Source organism: Agelaius tricolor, unplaced genomic scaffold, assembly GCF_023055355.1.
Source record: "Agelaius tricolor isolate 1412-34295 unplaced genomic scaffold, bAgeTri1.0.p SCAF_37, whole genome shotgun sequence".
NCBI classification, from domain to species: Eukaryota; Metazoa; Chordata; class Aves; order Passeriformes; family Icteridae; genus Agelaius; species Agelaius tricolor.
This window is the reverse complement of record NW_027269297.1, coordinates 2,779,498-2,801,827: the sequence shown is the minus strand read 5'-3', so window position 1 is coordinate 2,801,827 and position 22,330 is coordinate 2,779,498. Positions and strand designations below refer to the sequence as shown.

At 52.0% G+C, this 22,330-nt stretch overlaps 1 protein-coding gene across 3 annotated transcripts in view; it reads right to left on the bottom strand.

The window, feature by feature from the left end:
• The window catches only part of WHRN (whirlin), a 58,339-nt gene that overhangs the window by 12,277 nt on the left and 23,732 nt on the right, over positions 1 to 22,330 (bottom strand). For 2 of the 3 annotated variants that reach the window (XM_071453617.1, XM_071453619.1), the window contains exons 3-7: positions 14,540 to 14,665; positions 6,179 to 6,381; positions 4,838 to 4,874; positions 3,151 to 3,363; positions 2,057 to 2,263 (exon numbers count right to left, since the gene is read on the bottom strand). In XM_071453617.1, coding sequence (XP_071309718.1) covers positions 2,057 to 2,263; positions 3,151 to 3,363; positions 4,838 to 4,874; positions 6,179 to 6,381; positions 14,540 to 14,665 — 786 coding nt within the window. The remainder of the gene's footprint in view (positions 1 to 2,056; positions 2,264 to 3,150; positions 3,364 to 4,837; positions 4,875 to 6,178; positions 6,382 to 14,539; positions 14,666 to 22,330) is intronic. The other variant, XM_071453618.1, reaches the window with a different exon arrangement.

Genomic DNA, 22,330 nt, shown 5'->3' with positions numbered 1-22,330 from the left:
AGCCCCAGAACCAACACACAGAACCCACACCCAGAACCCAGCCCCAGAACCCACACCCAGAACTCACGCCCAGAACCCAGCCCCAGCTGCAGCCAGGCAGGGCTGGAGGGTGGAGGGAGCCCCTCCTGCCAGGGTGCTGGGGAGGGAACAGCAGCAGGGGCTGAGGGGTCACTTTGGGAGCCCTGCCCACATCTCTCCTGCTATCCAAGCCCCCATCCACCACGAGCTGGTGCTCTTTGCTTGGCAGCTGCTCCAGCAAGTGGGCACAGCCATGCTCAGTGGCAGCATTCCCATCCCCCTGGGTGGATCATCTCCATTCCCTGGAGCAGGGTGTGCTCTCCCACCCTTGGGACAGGTGCCACACGGCCAGGGAGGGCACAGGGGACACGTGCTCTGGAAGGAAGCTCTTAGAGCAGTGCTGCCCACTCCCTTCCCTGTGCCACAGCAGCACCCTGGTGTCCCTCCCTGAGCTCTGGGCTCGTGTGCCAGGTGGGGCTGGGCCATTGGTCACACACTGGCCCAGGCAGGCGCGTTTGGCACGGGTTGTGCAGCACCTGGAGCACGTGGCACAGCCCCAGGCATGGGCACAGCATGAGAGCAGGGTGTTACACTCAGCACACAACCCTGGCAGACCTGTGCCAGCCCTCAGAAGAATTTTCCCAGCAGCTCCTTGGAGAGCAGAGCAAAACTCACTTTGTTTATGCAGATCCAGAAAGGATCTCACTGAAATCCCTCCTGACCTGAGCAGGTGGCTTTCCTGTGGGCACTTGTGGATTTAACAGGACAAAAGCACAGCTCTGATGCTCTGACACTCTCTGAGGCCTCTCACAGGCAGGCAGAGCCCCAGGAAAGCCCCCTCCCCTCTCCCCCATGGGCTGTGCTGGGTGGACCCTCCCCAGCCGTACCCACCACCGTGGGCTGCTTTGCTCGCTGAGCACAGAGCCCATTGTTCCCCCTTCTCTCCATGAAGGGTTTAATTTCCAAGGTTACTAATGCATTTATCATGAAAGGCATTTTATGGCGAGGAAATTAGTTTGGGGGCTGTGTGCCTGCACAGTCTGAGGTGATTACAGTAACTTAATTAGACAGTGCGTGCGACAGGGGCCTGGCAGAGACGTGGGAGTGCTGCTGCTGCTGCTGAGTGCTGAGAGTGGGTGGCAATGGGATGCAGCTGCCCAGCCACTGGGGCTCCCACTGGGATGGGGAGCAGGCAGCCAGCATCCTTAAGAGGTGATTTAGGAGCTGGTGAACAGCAGCAGGCAGGGCTGGGATTCCTGTGGGGATGCAGCTCCAGTGGATTTCTGGGAGCAAGGCAGGCTCTGTCCCTCACTGGGATGAAGGTGATGCCTCAGGTTTCAGCTTTTCTATTTTTCACATTCTGTGCTGCTTTAGTGGGTGGGTCTGGGCTTCACATCAGGGCATGGTGAGCTCTGTGCACAGAGCAGGGACACAAAACAATTCCTGCTCCAGCTGGGCACCAAGGACAAATGACCCAAATCTCAGCCCAAGAGCACAAACCCCGTGGGCTGGAGAGAGAAAAACAAGCAGGGTGGGACTGCAGGGGCTAAAGCTGGAATGGGACAAAAAACTGCAAGATGTAAATGGAGCAGAACTGATCCAAGGGAGAGACCCCGTGCCCGGCCGTGCATTTTGGGACCATTTTGGTTCATCTTGGGTGCAGCCCTGGCTGGGCTCTTGTGCTGCCCAAGGTGGATCCATGGAGGAGATCCTTTGAATAAATCCCTGCTTTATTCTTTAGCTCTGTCCAGCCTCTGCTCTAGGGCAGCCTGCACAGGGCATCAAAGGGAACCTCAGCCCTCAAGCAGGGCACAGCAGCACCTCAGTGTCAGGGGCACAGAGACACCCAGGACCTCATGGCATCACCTACAACCCACCCAGAGTGCACAGAAAAATAACAGCCTTGGGGAACCCATGGGGGAAACTGGAAGGGCTTTCTGTGGGGTGAAATGGCCTTGCAGCACTCAGGGAGAGCAGCTTGCTGTGGCACTGCCAGGAGGAGCTGCTGGAAGGAAGGGATGGGGCAGGAGGGACCTACCCTGGCCGAGCTGACGGTGGTGGCAGTGAAGTGGCTGCTGGAGGACGAGACGGTGTCGCTGTAGGACATCATGGAGTAGGAGTCGGGGCTGGGCCCCGCGGGCTGCCGGGCCTTCATGGACTCGATCTCCCTCTTGAGCACCAGGTTGTCAAAGCGGTCCAGGTCTTGTGGGGAGATCACCCCCCTCACCTCAGAGAGCAGCGAGAACTGGCCAGGCACACACAGAGCCACAGCCAGGTTGGAGCAGAGTCACATTCCTGGGGAGCTGGGGGTCTCCCTCCCACCATGGTCAGCAGTGGCAATGGCAGGTGATGGAGGAGGTTTGGTCCTAAACGTTACCAGAGGCTCCTCTGCCACTGAACAGCAGCCTGCATCCCCACAGGGTGCCCAGAGAAGCTGGGGCTGCCCCTGCATCCCTGGCAGTGCCCAAGGCCAGGGCTTGGAGCAGCCTGGGCTAGTGCAAGGTGTCCCTGCCATGGCAGGCGTGGAACGAGGGGATTTTTATGGTCCCTTCCAACCCAGACCAGGGTGGAATTCTGCACTGGTTCCACGATTGTCACAGACATCTTTTATGAAAAATCCTTTCCTTAGGATTTTTCCTCCTGAGAAGCTGAGAGGCCTCAAGAACAAAATGTAACCAATGGTTATCTGCTGCTGTGGAATGCAACAGGTGCATCCGGGATTGGGCTCATGTGGTTGTTTCTAATTAATGGCCAATCACAGTCAGCTGGCTCAGACAGAGTCCAAGACACAAACCTTTGTTATCATTCTTTCCTATTCTCTTCTTAGCCAGCCTTCTGATGAAACCTTTTCTTCTATTCTTTTAGTATAGTTTTAATATAATATATATCATAAAATAATAAATCAGCCTTCTGAAACATGGAGTCAGATCCTCATCCCTTCCCTCATCCTCGGACCCCTGTGAACACTATCACACACAATAATGTGGATTTATCTGCCATACCCTCCCCTTTTCCCAGAGCAGATCACCTTGGAGGCACAGGCCCACATGGTGACAATGCCCACAGCAGGGCAGTGACTCTGCTCTGCCCACCAGCCCCCAGCAGCTGTCCCTGCCCTGGGGAGGGCCTCACCTTGGCGTGTGTGTTGAGCAGCTCAAAGAGGGCCATGACCAGAGCATCCACGGAGATGTTGCCCTCCTTGTACTCGTCCAGGTAGTAGCCCATGGTGGCCCTCTCCTGTTCGTTGAGCAGGTGCCGGGCCTGCTCCTCCAGCATCACCCGGCTCTGGTTCACCATGGTGCTCAGGGTCACCTGCGAGCCGGCCAGCCCCCGGTAGAACACGGGCTGCAGGGCACAGGGGACAGCCTTGGGCCAGTGGCAAGGAGGGCAGAGCTCTGCTGAGCCAGCTGGGCCAAGCAGGGCCCCTGCTCTGGGCTCTGCCACCAGCCCTCCCTGCCAGCACTGCCTGCGGGGCAGCTGGGAGCCAGACTGCAGGGAGGATTTTGGGGAGGACAGGAGGAAGGTACCCCCAGGTACCCCCCCTCAGCCTTTCAGTGTCACCACTTGTTTGGGAAAGTCCAGAGCCAAGATCAGAGGAGCTGAGCTTTGCTCTCTGGGAGAGGGACGGGAGCCAGGGCACGGCTGGGGCAGGGCCAGGGCAGCTCAGGCTGGAGCTCAGAGCAAGGTTCTTCCCCCAGAGGGTGCTGGCACTGCCCAGGCTCCCCAGGGAATGGGCACGGCCCCGAGGCTGCCAGAGCTCCAGGAGCCTTTGGGCAGCGCTGCCAGGGATGCCCAGGCTGGGGTTGCTGGGACAGGGGCTGGGCAGGGACAGGGGCTGCCCTGGGGGATCCCTTCAGTCCCTCCCAGCTCAGGACATTCTGTGCTGCTCTGATTCCCTCAGTCCATGCAGCACCAGTTGAGTTTCCCATCCCTTTTCAGCAAGGGCAGCCCCTGTCCCCCCACCAGGCAGTGATTTAATCCCAGGCTGTGCTCCTGTTCCTCCCTGCCAGAACTGGGGAAACTGGGGCCACAGAAGACAGGCCAGCTCCCCATCCTGTGGAAAAGGCACATTTGCCCCCACTGCCAGCTTGAAGCAGACCCTAGTGGAGAAAGAGCCACTGGCAACCAAAGGACCAAAGGAGCCCCAGGGAGAGACAAGCCTGGCTGCAGATGAAAGAGTTTTTCCCTTTGAGAGGGATTTCTGAGGGGAGGTCCTTAGTGTTTTCTCCCAGGCAGAGCTGGCACAGGGATTTGGAACCAGACAAGACCCTGACTATCCCAGAGACAGAGAGGAGTTGAGGCTGGGGAACATGTTTTGCCAGCAAAGAGTACAAAGCTGTTATCAGTGAGAGCCACCTGTGAAACCTCCCTGCTTAATTTCCATTTAAAAGCAATGTGCTTTGCAAGGAGGTGTCGAGGAGATGCTGGCACAGAGCTGCAGGCACAGCACGGGGTGAGTCCCTGTGCCTGGTGAGCTGGGGAGGGCTGGGACAGAGCCCTGCAGCTCCCAAGGCCCACAGACAGCCACCATGAGGCCAGTCATGGTCACCTCTGCAGGGTGGAGGGGTCCCCACAGTCCTTGTCCATGGGTGATCATTGCCCCTTGCCCATGAAGGCTGGAGGGCACCAGATGTGTCCTCCAGAAGTGGCACAGGAGAGGGGACACCACTGTGTCACTGTAGAACACAGCATGGGGAGGAGAAAAGCCCATTACAATCCCAAACCAGCATCCCTGCTGTAAGCAGAAGAATGGCCCTCCCTCCCATTGAAATAAACCATAACAGCAGTGATAATTTCCCAAGGATCAGGAGTGTCTTACCCTGGCTGCCACGTCCATGGCATGGTCACCCACTGCCCTGCGAGGAGGGAGAAGATCAGTTAGCCCTGAGTGCTGGCACTGCTCTCCTCTCTGGAGAGCCACAAGCTTCTGGCAGGGACAAGGGGAAGGGACTGTGGACGTGACAAGTTGGTCAGAGAGTGAAACAGATAGCTGTGTCAGCCATTGTTCAGGGAAAAGCTGTGGGAAGCTCAGAGATAAGAATTAAAACAATTCTTATGTTAAGTCTCTGCAGCTGGTGTTTGTGAACATGTGGAATGAGTTCTACGTGATATTTATGGAAAGATGGTGTTGCTCCTAATTAACCAAATGGGTGACAGGTTATATTAGAACCTGTCAGGTTGTGGGTGAATGATGTTGCTTATAAAAATGTGAAGTTTTGTAATAAAGGAGCTTTTATGCCTTCTGAAAATGCATGGAGTTGTGTCACCTTCATTCCTGTTCCTGACTCAGCGGTGACATCAGACAGCACAACCTTGTCCACACCTGCTGCACCCAACAGGCCAGAGATGCTTCCCTGACACAGGAGCAGACCCCAGAATGGGAGCTCCATGGACAGCCTGGGGGTCCCCATCCTCCCAGGGGCTCTGAGCTGACAGACCCCCCAAAAAGCCCTGGTCTTAGATTGGAAATGGGGCTGTGTGTTCTATCCCCACCTGTCAGAGCTGGGGCAGTTCTCTGCTGTCCATGGGCAGTTTCCTTGATCTCTGCCCCAGCCAATCCTCCCTGCAGGAGATCTCTGCTGTCCATGGCCACTGAGTGTCCCTGCAGGGCTGATCCAATTCCAGCATCCCATGGGGAGATGCTGCATTGCCCAGGGCAGGAGCCAAGCATTCCTACCTGGATCCAATGTGAGCCTGGCACAGCCCAGCAGCCTTTGCCCAGTGCATTGCCAGAGGAGCAGCTTCTGCTGCCCTGCATGGCCAGAGGGAGCCCAGGCCCATCTGCAGCAGCCCTGGAGCTGCAGAGGAAAACTCCCCCCTTGTGCAGGATCCCTGCTCCAGCAGAGCCACAGCTGGCACTGCAGGAGGGCTGAGCCCCCATGGGATGGGGCTGTGCCACCCCCTGACACACAGGGGGCAGGGACTGCTCTCACTCTGGCAATGGTTTTTTGTTGTTGTTTGTGCTATTACATTTGTAATTTTAGTTTTCCTACTAAAGAACTGTTATTCCTATTCCCGTATCTTTGCCCGAGAACATCTTAATTTCAAAATTATAATAATTTGAAGGAAGAGGGTCTCCATTTCCCATTTCAGGGGAGGTTCCTGCCCTCCTTGGCAGACACCTGCCTGTTCAATCCCACTCAGCCCCCCAGGCCCTTACCCTGCAGAGCTGAGCAGGGTCTCCCCGAGCTGGGAGCTGCTGATCCAGCGGGTCTCATCCACGGTGGTGCGGGCGTGGGGCAGGCGCCCGATGTCCTTCACCGTCATCATCAGGTGCCGCGAGGACTTGAGCAGCTTCACGGCCTCGTCGTGGGGGATGCTCAGGAAGCTCCGGCCGTTCACCTCCAGGATCTGGTCTCCCACCTGTGAAATGAGGATGGACTGAGCCTGGCAAGTCCCTGGAGCTCTCCTGTTGGGAATAACTTTCCTGTCCCAGCAGGGAGGTGCTGCCCAGTCTAGGCCAGCTCCAAAGTGGGATGCAGCAGCTGGAGGGACCAGGGACAATGCTGCTGGGTGGAGATCATTGTCACTGTCATATTTTCTGAAAAATCCTCTTTGCCCAGGAGTTCTCTCCTGGGAAGCTGAGAAGCCTCAGAGAAAAAGGAAAACAATATTATCACATTTGCTTCTCTTGTGTTTTGCTGCTTTGGAATGTGTTTGGAGATTGTTTATCCAACCTGTGAATTGTTTTGACTCAATGACCAATCACAGTCAGGCAGTGTCAGGACTCTGGAAGGAGTTCACATTCTCTGGAAAAATCCCTTCACCCAGGGTTTTTCTCCTGGGAAGCTGAGAAGCCCCAGAGAAAAGGAAAACAATTCTCATCTCATTTGCTTCTCCTGTACTGTGCTCATGTGGAATGTGTTTGGAGATTGTTCACCCACAGGTGATTGTTCCATTGCATTCTGCTGGGAGTTGTTTTCACTCTTTGGCCAATCAGGGCCAAGCTGTGTCAGGGCTCTGGAGAGAGTCAGGAGTTTTCATTATTCTCTTTTTAGCCTTCTGTCTGGATCCTCCCTCTATTCTTTAGTATAGTTTAGTATAGCATTCTTTAATATAATATAGAACATAATAAATTAGCCTTCTAACAACATGGAGTCAGATTCATCATTTCCTTCCTGCCATGGGGAACCCTGAAAATACCACAGATCATCCCTCAAGCTGGCAGCCAGTGAGGCTGGAGGGGCCTGTTGAGGATCCCAGCTCAGACTGATCTGCCCGGTCTCCTCCACCAACCAGACCAACCCCAAAGAACATCAAGGCCTCCAGCCCAGTCCCTGCTGCTGCTCTGGGATGTCAGGAACCATCTGTGGAGGCCCCAGCCCTCAGATCTCTGCATGCAGCAGGGAGGGGTTCACCACAGCCTCCATCACAAACTGCAGCATCTGGCACAGCTGCATTCCATCTCTCCTCTGCTGTTTCCTCCCCTAAGAGATTTCATTCTGTGGGCAAGGCCTTTGCTGGAATCAGGAGCTGCCCTGACAGCCTGGCCTTGTTTGAGACACAGCACCCATCTGGTGTTTCACCCTTCATCCCAGCTCCTCTTCCTCTGTGCTCCCAGGGCATCCAGGGCTGCTCCTCCTCACTCCTGTATCACAATTCATCCTATTCCTGATAAACCACATTTTTGAAACTGCTCTTTCCTATCTTTGCTTAACCACAGGCCTCAGCTCAGCTCTACCAAAACACAGCATGGATTTTCTCCTTGCCTGGCCAGCAAGGAGACACAGGGAGAGAAAAGTTGCAGAGAAATGAAACAAATGATCAGTGGCAGATGAAGGTGCCTGTGAAAGGACAGATGGAAGAGATTAGGCCTGTTAAATTTAGAGAGGAGATCATGTGGGGGGCTGGAAGGAGCTATACAAAATAATGCTGGCAATAATGAGAAGCCAGGGAAGGGCTCCTGTTTGCCCTTCCCTCTGCTCAAAGGACAGAGGAGGCTCAGGGAGGATGCTCAGAGTGGTGCTGAGAGGAAAAAGGACCTGCAGCAGGAGCATCATGGAGTCATTTGGGTTGAAAAAGGCCTTTAGGATCATTGAGTCCAGAAGCAGAGAGCTCAGCTCCATGTTCAGCTCCATCCAGGGACCCTGAGTGGATTTGCCTCATTCTTCACCATAAAGTTCCATGGTTTGTGTTGGAAGTGACCTAAAACATCCCAGAAGTGTGAAGGGAGGGATCCCAGGGGAAGGCAAATGACAAAAATGACCCCAACCATGGGGCTCCACAAATATCTCTGTTTCCCTTTGAGCTCTGTCAGCTTTAAATCCACTGTCAGAAAATTCTTTGCTTCTTTTCTGCCAGGGTCAGGATTAAACCACAAGATGATATTTCTTGTTGAGACTCAGATGTTTATCAGTTCTTATCCATGTCACAGTCTCACAAACCCTGAGTTCTACAGCACTTCACTCTAACAAACTAAAAATGGAGCCCCATCTCTCTCTCTACAAGGCCTTTTAAGGATAAACTGTCCAATTAAGAAATGACACCTGAATTCTTTTTAATTTTAACTCAATAACCAACCGCTCATGGCCAGCAATGTGGACTTTTTTATCCAATTACACAAAACCACCCAAACCCATGGAGAAGAAGGTGAAGGAGAAGGAGGAGAAGGAGAAGAAAGTGAAGAAGAAGGTGAAGAAGAAGGACCAGCCTCTTCTCTAAAACCTCCATCTTGCATTACATATATTACTATATTTTAAACCCTTAAACTCTAAGTTTCCTACCCTGTGATATCACACACTTCTATTCAAACTCCACACCCACAATCCCAGTCCTGCCATTCCATTCTGGAAGCTTCTCCACAGCCTCAGGTCAATGCAGTGTTCTCCTGGGGGTCAGTGGCTGTCAGCACAGAAATCTGAAATTCTCAGTAACCAGGGTTCCAAGAGCTACCAATGTAACAGGGGAGAGGAATTATGCCAGGGGCTGAAATGCCAAGAGAAAGCCCCACTCAGGTGCACAAATATCATCTCCCAGGCCTTTCTGATCCATCAGGAGTGCCCTGGAGTGGATTTTGCTGCTCAAACAAGGAGCACAGAGTTCACTGCAGCACCAAAACAATAAAAATCCAAATTTGATTAGGCAGTTTTATTGCAATTATGAATCTTTAATGGTTTTCCATAGCAGGGATTAAATTTGCATGTTTTTTTTGGTTCAGGACAGTTACATGGGTTTAATAATCTTTAATTTCTCCTTTTAAGAGTGAACCAAGAGGAGCCTGGCACGCCCTTGTAACATCAGGGAGACTAGAGGGGCCCTGGATTTTTTGCTAATTAACATAGATAATTATAGTTTTCCCCCAAAGTCAAGTGGGAAAGTAACAAAAAATCTGCAGAGAAGCAAAAGAACCATTGACTAAAACAAAAGCTGACCCTGAGAAACGATTTGCTGTATTCACAGCTCCAAACTGGCACAGAATAAAAGAAATAATAATAAGACACACACACACACACAAAAGTTATAATAAAACACAGGAAAATTATTGCCCTGGATATTTCAGGAACTACTTTTCAGTTGTGCTCAGCTAATGGTGGGTGGATACCCAGGATGTGCTGAATGCTTGAACACCTCTGAAAATGTGGATTACTCTCATTTCCCAGGGAAAATTGTAGCCTGAAATGCAGGGGCTGAACACGACACTCAGAAGGTGACACACCATGAGAAAAAGAGAGTTTGGAAATTACACCTCAATGACAGCCCTGGCTCCTGCTCCTTCTGGAGACAGTGGGAAAGGGGAGGTACAGTCAAGAGAAATGTGATGGGCTTCAGAAAAGGCTTCTGAGCAGCAGAAATAATCAGAATTTGCTTGGAAAAATTCTCTTTAATCAGAGTTTGCTTGGAAAAATTCTCTTTAAAATAATCAGAATTTGCTCTGGGAGAAATTCAATCATACAGACAGAAGAACAAGCAAGAGATTTTAAATGTGAGTTAAGGTTAAAAGACAGCAAAGTGAGCTGGGAATAACAGGGCCAAGGGGATGATGCCAAATGGGTTGGCACTGGCAGCAGTCCAGTTTAATGCCACTAAAGTGCCAGCAGAGAGGCTAAATGACACTGGACATAGCATTAAAGTAGAAGGAACCTCTCTGCAGCACAAATAATTACCAAAAGCCCTTAAGAAATTAAAGAAACGGGCAGGAAAATGTATGGATCAATTTAGAATTGACCAAATGAAGGCTCCCAGTAAAGAAGGGAGTGCTCAGCTTTTCCAGGAGGGAAATGGCTCAGGGCAGATGATCCATGTGGGAAGGGTTCAGGACAGACCTGTGCCATTCACATTCTCTGGAAAAATCCCTTCACCCAGGGTTTTTCTCCTGGGAAGCTGAGAGGCCTCAAAGAAAAGGAAAACAATTCTCATCTCATTTGCTTCTCCTGTGCTGTGCTCATGTGGAATGTGTTTGGAGATTGTTCACCCACAGGTGATTGTTCCATTGCATTCTGCTGGGAGTTGTTTTCACTCTTTGGCCAATCAGGGCCAAGCTGTGTCAGGACTCTGGAAAGAGTCAGGAGTTTTCATTATTCTCTTTTTAGCCTTCTGTCTGGATCCTTCCTCTATTCTTTAGTATAGTTTAGTATAGAATTCTTTAACATAATATAGTATCATAAAGTAATAAATGAGCCTTGTGAGAACATGGAGTCAGATGCATCATTCCTGCCTTCACTGGGGCATTTTCCTGCAAATCCAACACAGGTCAGGGAATGAGGGGGCCATGGCTGGCTCAAAATGGGTCCTTTCCTCAAGCACTGCAGCCCAAAGAGGGGAGATGAGAGCCTAGGGAGGGAAGGGGCTCTCTGGGGTGGCAGTGCTCGTGTGTGGCTGCATTTCTCTCCACAGAGAAAAGCAAGGCACAACTTCCCAAGGATATTTTCTGGGAATCATAACGAGGAATCTCAGAGAAAGAACAAACAGTTCTTGTCTCAATTGCTGCTCCTCTTGTTGAACTCATGTGGAATGCATTCTGGGGATTGTTTACCCAAGGTGACCAATTGCATCCACGTGTTTTTGTCAGGACTGTCAGCAGACAATCACATTTGGTGGAGTTGGGTACTTGTGCAGTTTCAGTTTAGATGTAGTGTAATATAGTATAGAATAATATAGTATAATAAAGAATTAATTAGCCTTCTGATATCAATGGAGTCAGATGCATCATTCTTCCCTTCCATGGGGGTTGCTTCCTTTTCCAACAGTTGTGGCACTCATGGGGGGAGGTTTTTGATGGCTTCCCAGGAGAGGAGATTTCTGTCCCCATCTAGGTGACACCACTGAAAGGACCAGGAGAAATGTCTCATCTTGGGTACCACAACCTCCTGAGTGACTTTGTCACTTTGCAGCTCATTCCCAACTCTGAGGAGCCACAAGGTTTTTACTCCATCTCCTCTTTTTCTAGGATATTTGTATGTGTTCAGACCTCAAAGCTCACTGCAGCTTTCAAGGGGTGGCTTTGGGATGAGTTTGCAGATGACACCAAATGTGTCCAGGGAAGGGAATGGAGCTGGGAAAGGGTCTGGAGCCCCAGGAGAGGCTGAGGGAGATGGGCAGGGGCTCAGCCTGGAGCAAAGGAGGCTCAGTGGGGCCCTTGTGGCTCTGCACAGCTCCTGACAGGAGGGGACAGCCAGGGAATAGGGACAGGAGCAGAGGGAGCGGCCTCAGGCTGGGCCAAGGGGGCTCAGGGGGGATATTTAAGAAAAAATCTTCACCAAAAGGGTCGAAAGGACTCCAAAGTCCCCATCCCTTGAAGGATTTAAAGCCATGTGGATGTGGCACCTGGGGACATGGGGCAGCGGTGGCCTTGCAGTGCTGGAGGAATGGTTGGACACGATGGTCTTGGAGATCTTCAGCCTAAATTACTCTTTGTTCTATGACAGCCAGTGCTGAGGTAAAATCATTCAGCTCTTCCTATTTACAGTCTCCCTTTCCCTCTCCTCTCATATCTGGATAAATATGGATCATGATTTCCACCCCAGCCCTCGTTCTGGGAACTCAATATTGAGTTGTTTGCTCAGAGCGAGCTCCCTGGAATCTGCTATTTCTGATCTAAAGGTCAAGCAGAGCAAACAAAAATGGCTTAAGGACAAAAAAGAACCCCAATCCTGACAAAACACAGCACCAGGAAAAATGAGCAAAGAAGAAATGAGGGCCAGCAGGGCCAGGAACAGCATCAGGAGCTCAGCTCGTGCCAGCACCACTGGGGACAGCAGGAAGGAGGCAGGAAGGGCAGGAGCTGAAAGCAAACGAGGCTGAGTCACCCCCCTCCTCTAACCCCCACTTCTTCACTCTCAGAACTTCCTTGGAGGCAGCAGATTTTCAACCATGCCCCAAGAACACGTTGTCAGAAGTTTCATGAATGAATAAACATCAAGAAGGCCAAGGGCAAGCCTATGAATATTGAGTTATTGACTGAGTGCAGAGCTCCAGCCTGGTTTTGGCTGCAGTTCTGCCTGCTGAGGGAGCAGGACAGCAGCACCTGAACCAGCACCAGCAGGGCTGCAGCTCCTCTGGGACCCTCATCTCAGGGTCTTGGTCCTTGTTCCTGGAGCTGGGAAAAGTTTCTGAGCCTCAGAGAAACTTCTTTGGTTTTGCCTGGCTTTCAGTAGCTTTTGTTTGTCCTTCCATCAAAATTTAAGGGAAGTGTAAAACATTAATTATTTATTTTTGTTATTATTTGAAGAGTCTGAAATTCTGATTTGGTGCGATAGATACAAGGAGGTAAAAATGAAATGTCTGACAAAATTACAGATTGGTTTGGGTTAAAAGGGACCTCAAAGCCCATCCAGAGCCATTCCTGCCATGGCAGGGACACCTCCCATTGTCCCAGGGTGCTCCAAGCCCTGTCTAGCCTGGCCTTGGGCACTGCCAGGGGTCCAGGGCCTGCCCACCCTCCCAGGGAAGGATTTCTGCCTTTTCTATCATCTAAACATCACCTCAGAATCAGCTTCCCATCAACCCAGCCAGGCTGTGTTGAGCCCACATTGAGCAATCCCACAATATTTCCATTTCAGAGAGCAACAAATTACCTGGAAATCACATTTATCCACCAGTTCTTGCTTCCTTGTGCCATCACATCCCTTCCACCACCACCTGGAGCAGCAATCTACACCCCACCATGTCTAACAGCAGGACCTAAAAGCCCTTTTTTACCTCCAAACCTCCAGGCAGCACTGAATTTCCAGCCTGTAGCATACACAAATCAGGAGGGGAAGCAGCTGTGAGCATCTGAAATCCCACCAAGGCTGGCATCCAGCACAGCACGAGCCTGCTGGGCACACAAATCACTGCCTGGAGAGCACAGCAGCAGGGGGGGATCTCCAGAATCAACCAGCAGAGGCTCAGGTGTGCAAACAACAGTGGCAGGACCTGGGGGGACAGGGCAGGGAACTGGCACTGCTCTGGCTGCTGAGTGTGGGTGTTTGCTGGAATTCCAAGCAGGCAGGGAGGGATTCAGGCAGGAGTTCTACTGTTGGGACTGTCCCTGTGACATCTCCTCACTGCCAGGGGATGCAAAAGGAATAAAAGCAGAGATTTTCCCTGTGCAGCAAACCCAGGGAAGAGAAAAAACACCAAGGAAAACAATGCAGCTTCTTCTTTCTCATGCTGCATTTAAACTTTCAGGCTTCTGGGGTTTAGGGGATGGATCCTGACCCTGGCACAGGGACAAACACCCCTGGCAGCTCCAGGCAGTCCCTCCCCTTCCACCTCTACAAACAAATTGTCCTGTGCCTCTTCTTGTCCCTGCCTCAAAATCCTGTGCCCCAGAGCACTGCCCCTCTTGCTGATGAGGCCACCAACATCCCTGGGACACAGCTGGGGCCCAGCCAGGCTGTGGGCAGAGGTGCCAGCCTACCCTCTGGGGATCTGCAGGGAGCTGGCAGCAGCATTGCTGCAGCCTGCAGAGCACTGTGCCATCCCCAGGATGCCCTGGAGAGCACTGTGCCATCCCCAGGATGCCCTGGAGAGCACTCTGCCATCCCCAGGATGCCCTGGAGAGCACTGTGCCATCCCCAGGATGCCATGGAGAGCACTGTGCCATCCCCAGCATGCCCTGGAGAGCACTGTGCCATCCCCAGGATACCCTGGAGAGCACTCTGCCATCCCCAGGATGCTCTGGAGAGCACTGTGCCATCCCCAGGATGCTCTGGAGAGCACTGTGCCATCCCCAGGATACCCTGGAGAGCACTCTGCCATCCCCAGCATGCCCTGGAGAGCACTGTGCCATCCCCAGGATACCCTGGAGAGCACTCTGCCATCCCCAGGATGCCCTGGAGAGCACTGTGCCATCCCCAGGATACCCTGGAGAGCACTCTGCCATCCCCAGGATGCCCTGGAGAGCACTGTGCCATCCCCAGCATGCCCTGGAGAGCACTGTGCCATCCCCAGCATGCCCTGGAGAGCACTCTGCCATCCCTAGGATGCCCTGGAGAGCACTCTGCCATCCCCAGCTGCCCAGGGATGAGGTGGAGTCTCATCCCAACCCCACCTGGACACATTCCTGGTCACCTGCCACCCTCTCTGGGATCACTCTCACCTTCAAGCCAGTGCTCTCTGCCTCGGAGCCCTTGTCCACACCCGTGATGTAGATGCCCAGGGAATATTCTGCCCCTCCTCGGATCATGAGGCCCAGGGATTTCCCTTCGTTCAGGACCAGGTTCACCTGCAGGGGAACAGGGAGAGACATTGATGTGGTGTCCAAAGCAGGGGTGGGACACAGCCACAGAGCTGGGCTGGACAGCAGCTCCTGTGGGATTGAGGAGGCAGTGGGAACCAGGAGGAAAAGCTCTGGGGGCTGAGAGGTTCAGCTACATGAGGGGCAGCACATGGGGGTGGATTGTCAGGCCAGATCTTTAATGGAAAACTCTTCCCCCCCAAACCAGAGAGGTGTGATGTCTTGGAGTGGCTACCTAGAACAGAGGCTAGAGCAGATAAAGACAATAAAAGTATTCATTAAAGGCCAGCAAATCAGCTGGTGCACAGTAGTTTTCCACTCTCTCCTCTTACAGGTTGTCTGGAGTTTCCTTCATTTGCCTCACGATCATCACAAGGACCCTGAAGACCCCAACAGGAGCTCTGGCCTGGCTGAGGTGGACGTTTTCTGGATGTTTTGTGATTGTTTGCAGGTGTGCTCGCTGTGCCTTCACAGAGCACTGCTGTGAACAGGTTCTGATAAATGGTGCCTTGTCCTTGCACACTCACACCTGCCCCACAGACCGAGGGCTCTCAACACAAAGGCCCATGGATCTTCCCCACCTTTTGGCCAGATGCCAACTCCTTTGGATGGAGACTCTGTAAACTGGAACTGTTGAGAGGACTTTGGTGAACCCCCACAGACAACAGCGAATCTGTGGTTGGACCATGAGGATTCTGTTTCGTTGGTAGCTCTATTCCCCTTCCCCTCTTTGTCTTTCTATCTTTTATTTTCTTTTCTGGTCCCTCTATTGCATTTGCTGTTGGCCCTCCATAAAGGTGCATTTGTTGTGATTAAACTGCCAGTCCCCTGCTGTTTTTCTTGTGCACTTTTGGGATCTGGAAAGGAACCATCAGGACCCTGCTTGCCCTAGTGGACGGTGACACAGGTGCACCCCTGGGGCAGAGACCTGAGAACAACCCCCAGAACCCCAGGAGCAGCAGTGGGGTGGTGCCAGGCAGCACTGGCTGTGAATTCCCCCTCTGGCATTGCTGCCTGAGCAAACAGAGCCATGATCCCCTATTGGATTTGCAGGGAATGTCCCAACAAAGGCAGGAATGATGAATCTGACTCCATGTTCTCACAAGGCTCATTTATTACTTTATGATACTATATTATATTAAAGAATACTATACTATACTAAAGAATACAGAAAGGATACTTACTGAATGTAAAAAGACAATAATGAAAACTCCTGACTCTCTCCAAAGTCCTGACACAGCTTGGCCCTGATTGGCCAAAGAGTGAAAACAACTCCCAGCAGAATGCAATGGAACAATCTCCAAACACATTCCACATGAGCACAGCACAGGAGAAGCAAATGAGATGAGACTTGTTTTCCTTTTCTCTGAGGCCTCTCAGCTTCCCAGGAGAAGAATCCTGGGCAAAGGGATTTTATCAGAGACTGTGCATGGCACAATCCCCTCCAGCCAGCCTGGCATGAGCCCAGCTCCAGCCCTCTGCCCTTCCCTGGGCAGAGCTGACTGTGCAGGGCCACTCCAGGCACTCCCCACAGGACAAACCCCACAGGGATAATCATGTGCCTCATTATCTCCAATTAACAATGCCAGGACAACCCTTTCCATAGATCCAGCACATCCTGCAGCAGCCATTTCATACTTCCCACAACCTGCCAGCAGCACCTGGCCAGATGTTCTCCCCACCAAATGCTGATTGCAAACCCAACTTCCATCTGCCTTCATCCACCCTCTCTTCCTCACAGGGCTTGACAATATCTGGGTGTTCAGGTGGGAATTTGGAGAGCAGAGCAATCCTGTGCTCAGCCCCCTCAAGGACTCTCCATTTAAATTGGCCTTTGTTCACTCTCTGCATGACACTTTTAAAATGAGTAATTCCAGGGTTATTTTTTTGCTTTGCTCCCAAGTTTTGAGTCACTTCTGGATAAAAGCAGACAGCAGGAATAAAAACAAATGAGAAAAGCCAAAATGTGTTTCACACTGATAGAAACAGCCAGAAACAAGCTGTTTGTGAAGGGCTTTTATATTTAAACCCTTTTACTGCAGTCAAACCAAAATCTTGAACATTTACCTGGATGGAAAAATAATTCCCAGCTTCAGGTCAGTAATTAATCCATCTTTCTAGAGGACACAGCATCACAGAGGGAATTCAGGCCAGCCTTAGAGTGGCTGGTATTGAAAACCCATTTTCTGTCTTGGTGACAGAAACACAGAAATCAGCAGCAGGACACAAATCCACTTAAGGCTCCAAATTCTGGATTTAGAGAAATGGATGCAAAGCTGGAATAAGAATTGTAAAACATCAACTACCTGCACCAGCATCCTTCTCTGAAAAACCTGATGTTCCCTGGGTTTCCTTTCGCTGCTTTAAAGGGCAGAAAGTGCTGGAAACAATTTCAGCATGGAAGGATTATAAAGGAATTACAGAGACCTTCATGCTCCAGGCTGGGGAGATGAGCTGGGCACTGAACCCACCCAAAGGAGCAGCTGCCTGTCACATCCAAGGGCACTTTGGTTTTCTCTTCGCAGGGAAACCTTGCTCTGAACCACAGAACACTTGGCTGAGTGCTTTTGAAAATTAGGAAAAGATTCAACTTTACTGAAATGCTGTTACAGGGAAATTTAGGATTTCCCTGCTGTAAGTTTTTCACCCCATCGTGGCTGTGCCTCTCAAAAAATCCCCCAGTTTGGGAAAGAAATTACAAGTTAGAGAAATGCAGCAAGGTGCCTGGAATCACAGATCACACCAGAATAGACTGGGAATGGCAAAATTCCCTCTGTAAGTGCCCAAATGACATTTCTGTGTGCTGGGGGTAGCTCCAGGAGGGCAGCTCTGCAGGCAGACATTTCCATTTCCCTCTAACACTATCCTGGTAAGCTGAGAAGCTGCTCCCCCCAGCTGGGGAGAGCATCAGATGGAGTAAGAGATACCCCCTGTCCCTCTGCTCCTCAGGGGCTGCCACGTGAGCTGCTCTGTTTGGCCTGGCCAAAATGTGGAGACGATTAATTAACACTTTATATGGAGTTTATAGAGTTATACCAATGCAGAACAGGGCTTGAAAAATATGAAGGCTAAAATCTGAAGGCATCAGTTGAGAGGTTCTTTTTGATGAGGAGGCTATAGGAGAAGAGAAGACTGAGAGGGGATCCCACCAATCCATATGAACACCTCCAAGGGGTGTCAGAGGATGGTTTGCCCTACACTGAGCAAACCTGTGCTTCCAGAGGCAGGAAAAGCACAGGTCCAGAAATCCTGGAGCCACAAAAACCAGAAAACCCGAGCTGTGTGTGCAAACCTGCACTTCCAGAGGCAGGAAGAGCATGGATATAGAAAACAAGAGCATGGATATAGAAAACTTGGAGCCACAAACAGAAATCTTGGAGCCACAAAAACCAGCAAATCCAAGCTGTGTGTGCAAACCTGCGCTTCCAGAAGCAGGAAGGGCACAGATACAGAAATCCTGGAGCCACAAAAATCAGCAAACCCAAGCTGTGTGTGCAAACCTGTGCCACAAAAACCAGAAAACCCAAGCTATGTGTGCAAACCTGTGCTTCTAGAGGCAGGAAAGGCAAGGAAACAGAAATCTTGGAGCCACAAACAGAAATCCTGGAGCCACAAAAATCAGCAAACCCAAGCTGTGCATGCAAACCTGCACTTCCAGAGGCAGGAAGGTCATGGATACAGAAATCCTGGAGCCACCAAAACCAGAATACCTGAGTTGTGTGTGCAAACCTGCACTTCCAGAGGCAGGAAGAGCATGGATATAGAAATCTTGGAGCCACAAAAACCAGCAAATCCAAGCTGTGTGTGCAAACCTGCATTTTCAGAGGCAGGGAAGGCATGGATACAGAAATCCTGGAGCCACAAACAGAAATCCTGGAGCCACCAAAACCAGAAAACCTGAGTTGTGTGTGCAAACCTGCGCTTCCAGAGGCAGGAAAGGCAAAGAAACTGAAATCTTGGAGCCACAAAAACCAGCAAAGCCAAGCTGTGTGTGCAAACCTGCTGGCAGCCCAGAAAGTTGGGTAGCTCAGGGCTTAATTGCATCTCTTAATCAGCTAATAGCTGCAGCTCCCTGGATGGACCCTGCAGCAGGAGCTGCCAGGAACAGCGTGGCAGAGCAGGAGCAGCCAGCTCAGGGACTCACTGCAGAGTTTGGGAATGGCTGGGGAAGGGAGAGTGCTGGGTCAGCCTGGGGAGGGAAGGTGAGGACTTTTGGGCTACCTAAAAACACAGGCCAGACAGAATTAAGGCAATAAAAAGCATTTCTATTTATTGAAGGCCTTCAGGTACATTTCAGGCAGGCAAAGCCCCCCAGGGGCTAAACCCAAAATGGATGAGGGGTCACAGGTTTCACACTTTTATAAGTTTGGTCCATTTGCATATTGGGGTTAATCTGCCAATTACAGCTCCAGGTAATGCAGTCATTGAGCCCCAGTTTGCTGCCCCCAAAACTCCCTTTTGTCTCCATCTCTGGGCCCTGAGGCAGTGAGGTGTCCTTGATTGCCAGGCCTGGAGAGGAATTGTTGTGTCTGCCCCAAATGGGAAAGCAGCAGCAGCTCCCACTGTGTGTGGAGTTTGGAGTTACACACTAAAGAACTGCAGGGCTACAAATAGATGGAAAATATAAAAGCTCAAATCCTAAGAGATGAAAGGAGCAATGCAGGGATAGGCTGATTGCCAGGATGAAGCAAAGGCTGAGCCACTCCATGCCAAGGGCTTGGGCACCACAGGGGACAATTTGCACTCTCCTTCCCAAGGGTCTGCAGTGATGGCACAGTTGGGTGGTGGCAGGAGGGTGGCCCTGCCTGCTGGCTGTCCCATTGTCACCCTCCTGCCAGCCTGGCCCACAGCCCACACACAGCTCTGAGCACAAGCCCAGCTGTGCCCAAGGAGGGAGCTCAGCCTGAGACCAGGCTGATGTTCCCAGATGTTCCCAGTGGTGATCCAGGTCCCTCTGGGAGCCTCAACACAGCATTCCCTGGGCCAAGCCCCTGTGCCTGGGCTCTTCCCCTCAGGCTGGCCCCCGTGTGATTGGCACTCCAGTGCCAAGGCTGGGCCCAGAGAGGGCATTTTGGTGCCATTTCCACTTTATGCTTCCACTCTCCCCCCCGGGCTGAAGCTCCCTCAGGGAGAGCTGGGATCACCCTGAGCTCCTAAATCCAGGCTGTCCTGACACCATCCTAAACCAGGCAGCAAACATGGACGGGAGGAAACTGTTCTGTGGGGGAAACTGAGGACATCCCAGATAAAAGAATGGGCTGGGTTGGAAAGGACCTTAAATCCCACCCAGTGTCACCCCTGCCATGGCAGGGACACCTCCCACTGTCCCAGGTGCTCCCAGCCCTGTCCAGCCTGGCCTTGGGCACTGCCAGGGATCCAGGGGCAGCCCCAGCTGCTCTGGGCACCCTGTGCCAGGGCCTGCCCACCCTCACAGGGAAGGATTTATTCCCAATATCCTATCCAGCCCTGCCCTCATTTACCTTAAGGCCAGTCCCCCTTGTCTCATCACTGCCCATCCTCATGAAAATCTCTTCCCAACCTACTCCCAAGTCCTCTCAAGTACTGGAAGGAGCTCTAAGATCTGCCCAGAGCCTTCTCTTCTCCCAGAGGAATGGGAGACTGCCCCTGCTGTGGGCAGGGACACCTCCCACTGTCCCAGGGTGCTCCAGCCTGGCCTTGGGCACTGCCAGGGATCCAGGGCAGCCCCAGCTGCTCTGGGCACCCTGTGCCAGGGCCTGCCCACCCTCCCAGGGAAGGATTTCTCCCCACTATCCCATCTAACTCCATCATCCTTCAGCTTGAAGCTGTTCCCTGTGTCCTGCCATTCCATGTCCTTGCCCCAGTCCCTCTGCAGCTCTCCTGGAGCCCCTTTAGGTCCTGGGGCACAGTAACACCCAGGTAAGGTCACCCTCACCCTCTGCCAGGCATTCCACAGCAGATCAGTGCCCAGTGCCCACCTCCTTCCCTGTGCCAGCCCCAGGTGCCTCCTGCGTGCATCACACAGAACCATTAGGAAGTCCAAGGTCACAGTTTTAATTTCTGTTTCAAGGCTGAAACATCTGCTATCTCCTGTAGCAGGAAATGAAGGGGAATAAAAATAAAAATGCCATCATCAGTGAGGGACTTGCTCTGAGCTGATTCCTGCACAGGATTGCTGCTGTCTGGCTTTATGGAATTACCTGTTGACAGATTCCAATTTGCCATTAGAAAAAGGCCTTTCAGGCAGGAATTAGCCTGCCCCAGTAGGGCTCAGCACGCAGCTGGGTGGCTGAGGAGGTTCCAGCCATGCTGGCAGCTATTTCCAGGCCATTGCTGCTGCCACACAACACAAACAACACCTGGGGAGGCTGGCAGGGCTCATCCTCCTCCTGCTTCCCAAGGAAACCCCACAGTTTGTGTCTAGACATCAAAGTGTGGGGAGGCTGGGCTGCCTCACAGCCTTTAGCTGTGACACTGGGCAGAGTGGTCCCTGAGTCCTGGGGGTGCCAGGGCCACCAGAGCTGTGCCAATGTCACCCCCTGCCCAGGGCAGCGCCCTAAGGCAGGGGGATAGAACATAAGTAAATAAAAGTAGTATAGAAAGTAATCTCACCCCCTAAAGAGTTGCAGCTGAGCCAATTATTAAGGATTAGGAGCAGGCCTGATGTTAACAGGCCACAGCTGTAGCCAATAAGAAGAGTGTTATAAAAGAGGGGATTGGTTGGTTAAAGGGACCTGGAGTCAGCTGGCTGCTGTGAGGACAAGGAAGAGTCAGTGACCAGAGGAGCTGCCTGTGAGAAACATCAAGGAGGTATAAAGCTTTAGCAATATGGAACCCTTGTAATATGATGACAATAGGCCTCTTGCTCTATAATGACAACACCCTAGGGCCACACCAGGCCTTGGGCTGCCACCCAATGTCCAGGGCTGGGGACAGGGAGCAGCTCCCAGGGCTGGGAGGTGACCCAGAGCACAGGGACAGGGACCAGAGCAGGTCTGTGCCCACCCAGCTCCATCTCCTGCTGAGCGAGCGCTGCCTCCCCACAGGGCAGGGCTTGGCAAACACCAACATCAATTCTGGGTGCTGCTTCTGCCTAAAGTCATGCCTCAGGTTTCAGCTTTTCTGTTTTTCACATTCTGTGCTGCTTTAGTGGGTGGGTCTGGGCTTCACATCAGGGCATGGTGAGCTCTGTGCACAGAGCAGGGAGACAAAACAATTCCTGCTCCAGCTGGGCACCAAGGACAAATGACCCAAATCTCAGCCCCAGAGCACAAACCCCGTGGGCTGGAGAGAGAAAAACAAGGATGGGACTGCAGGGGCTAAAGCTGGGATGGGACAATGAACTGCAAGATGCAAATGGAGCAGAACTGATCCAAGGGAGAGACCCCGTGCCCGGCCGTGCATTTTGGGGCCATTTTGGTTCATCTTGGGTGCAGCCCTGGCTGGGCTCTTGTGCTGCCCAAGGTGGATCTATGGATGCCTTTAATCAATCCCTGCTTTATTTTGTAGCTCTGCCCAGCCTCTGTTTTAGCTCAGCCTGCACAAGTGCCTGAAATAACCAAGAGGTGGAAGTGCTGCCCTCAGGGTGGGCTGGGGTGTGGCACAAAGGACATTTTTGGGGTGAATCTGCTGGGACACAGCTACAGAATGCCTGAGGCAGAAGGGTGACTCCTG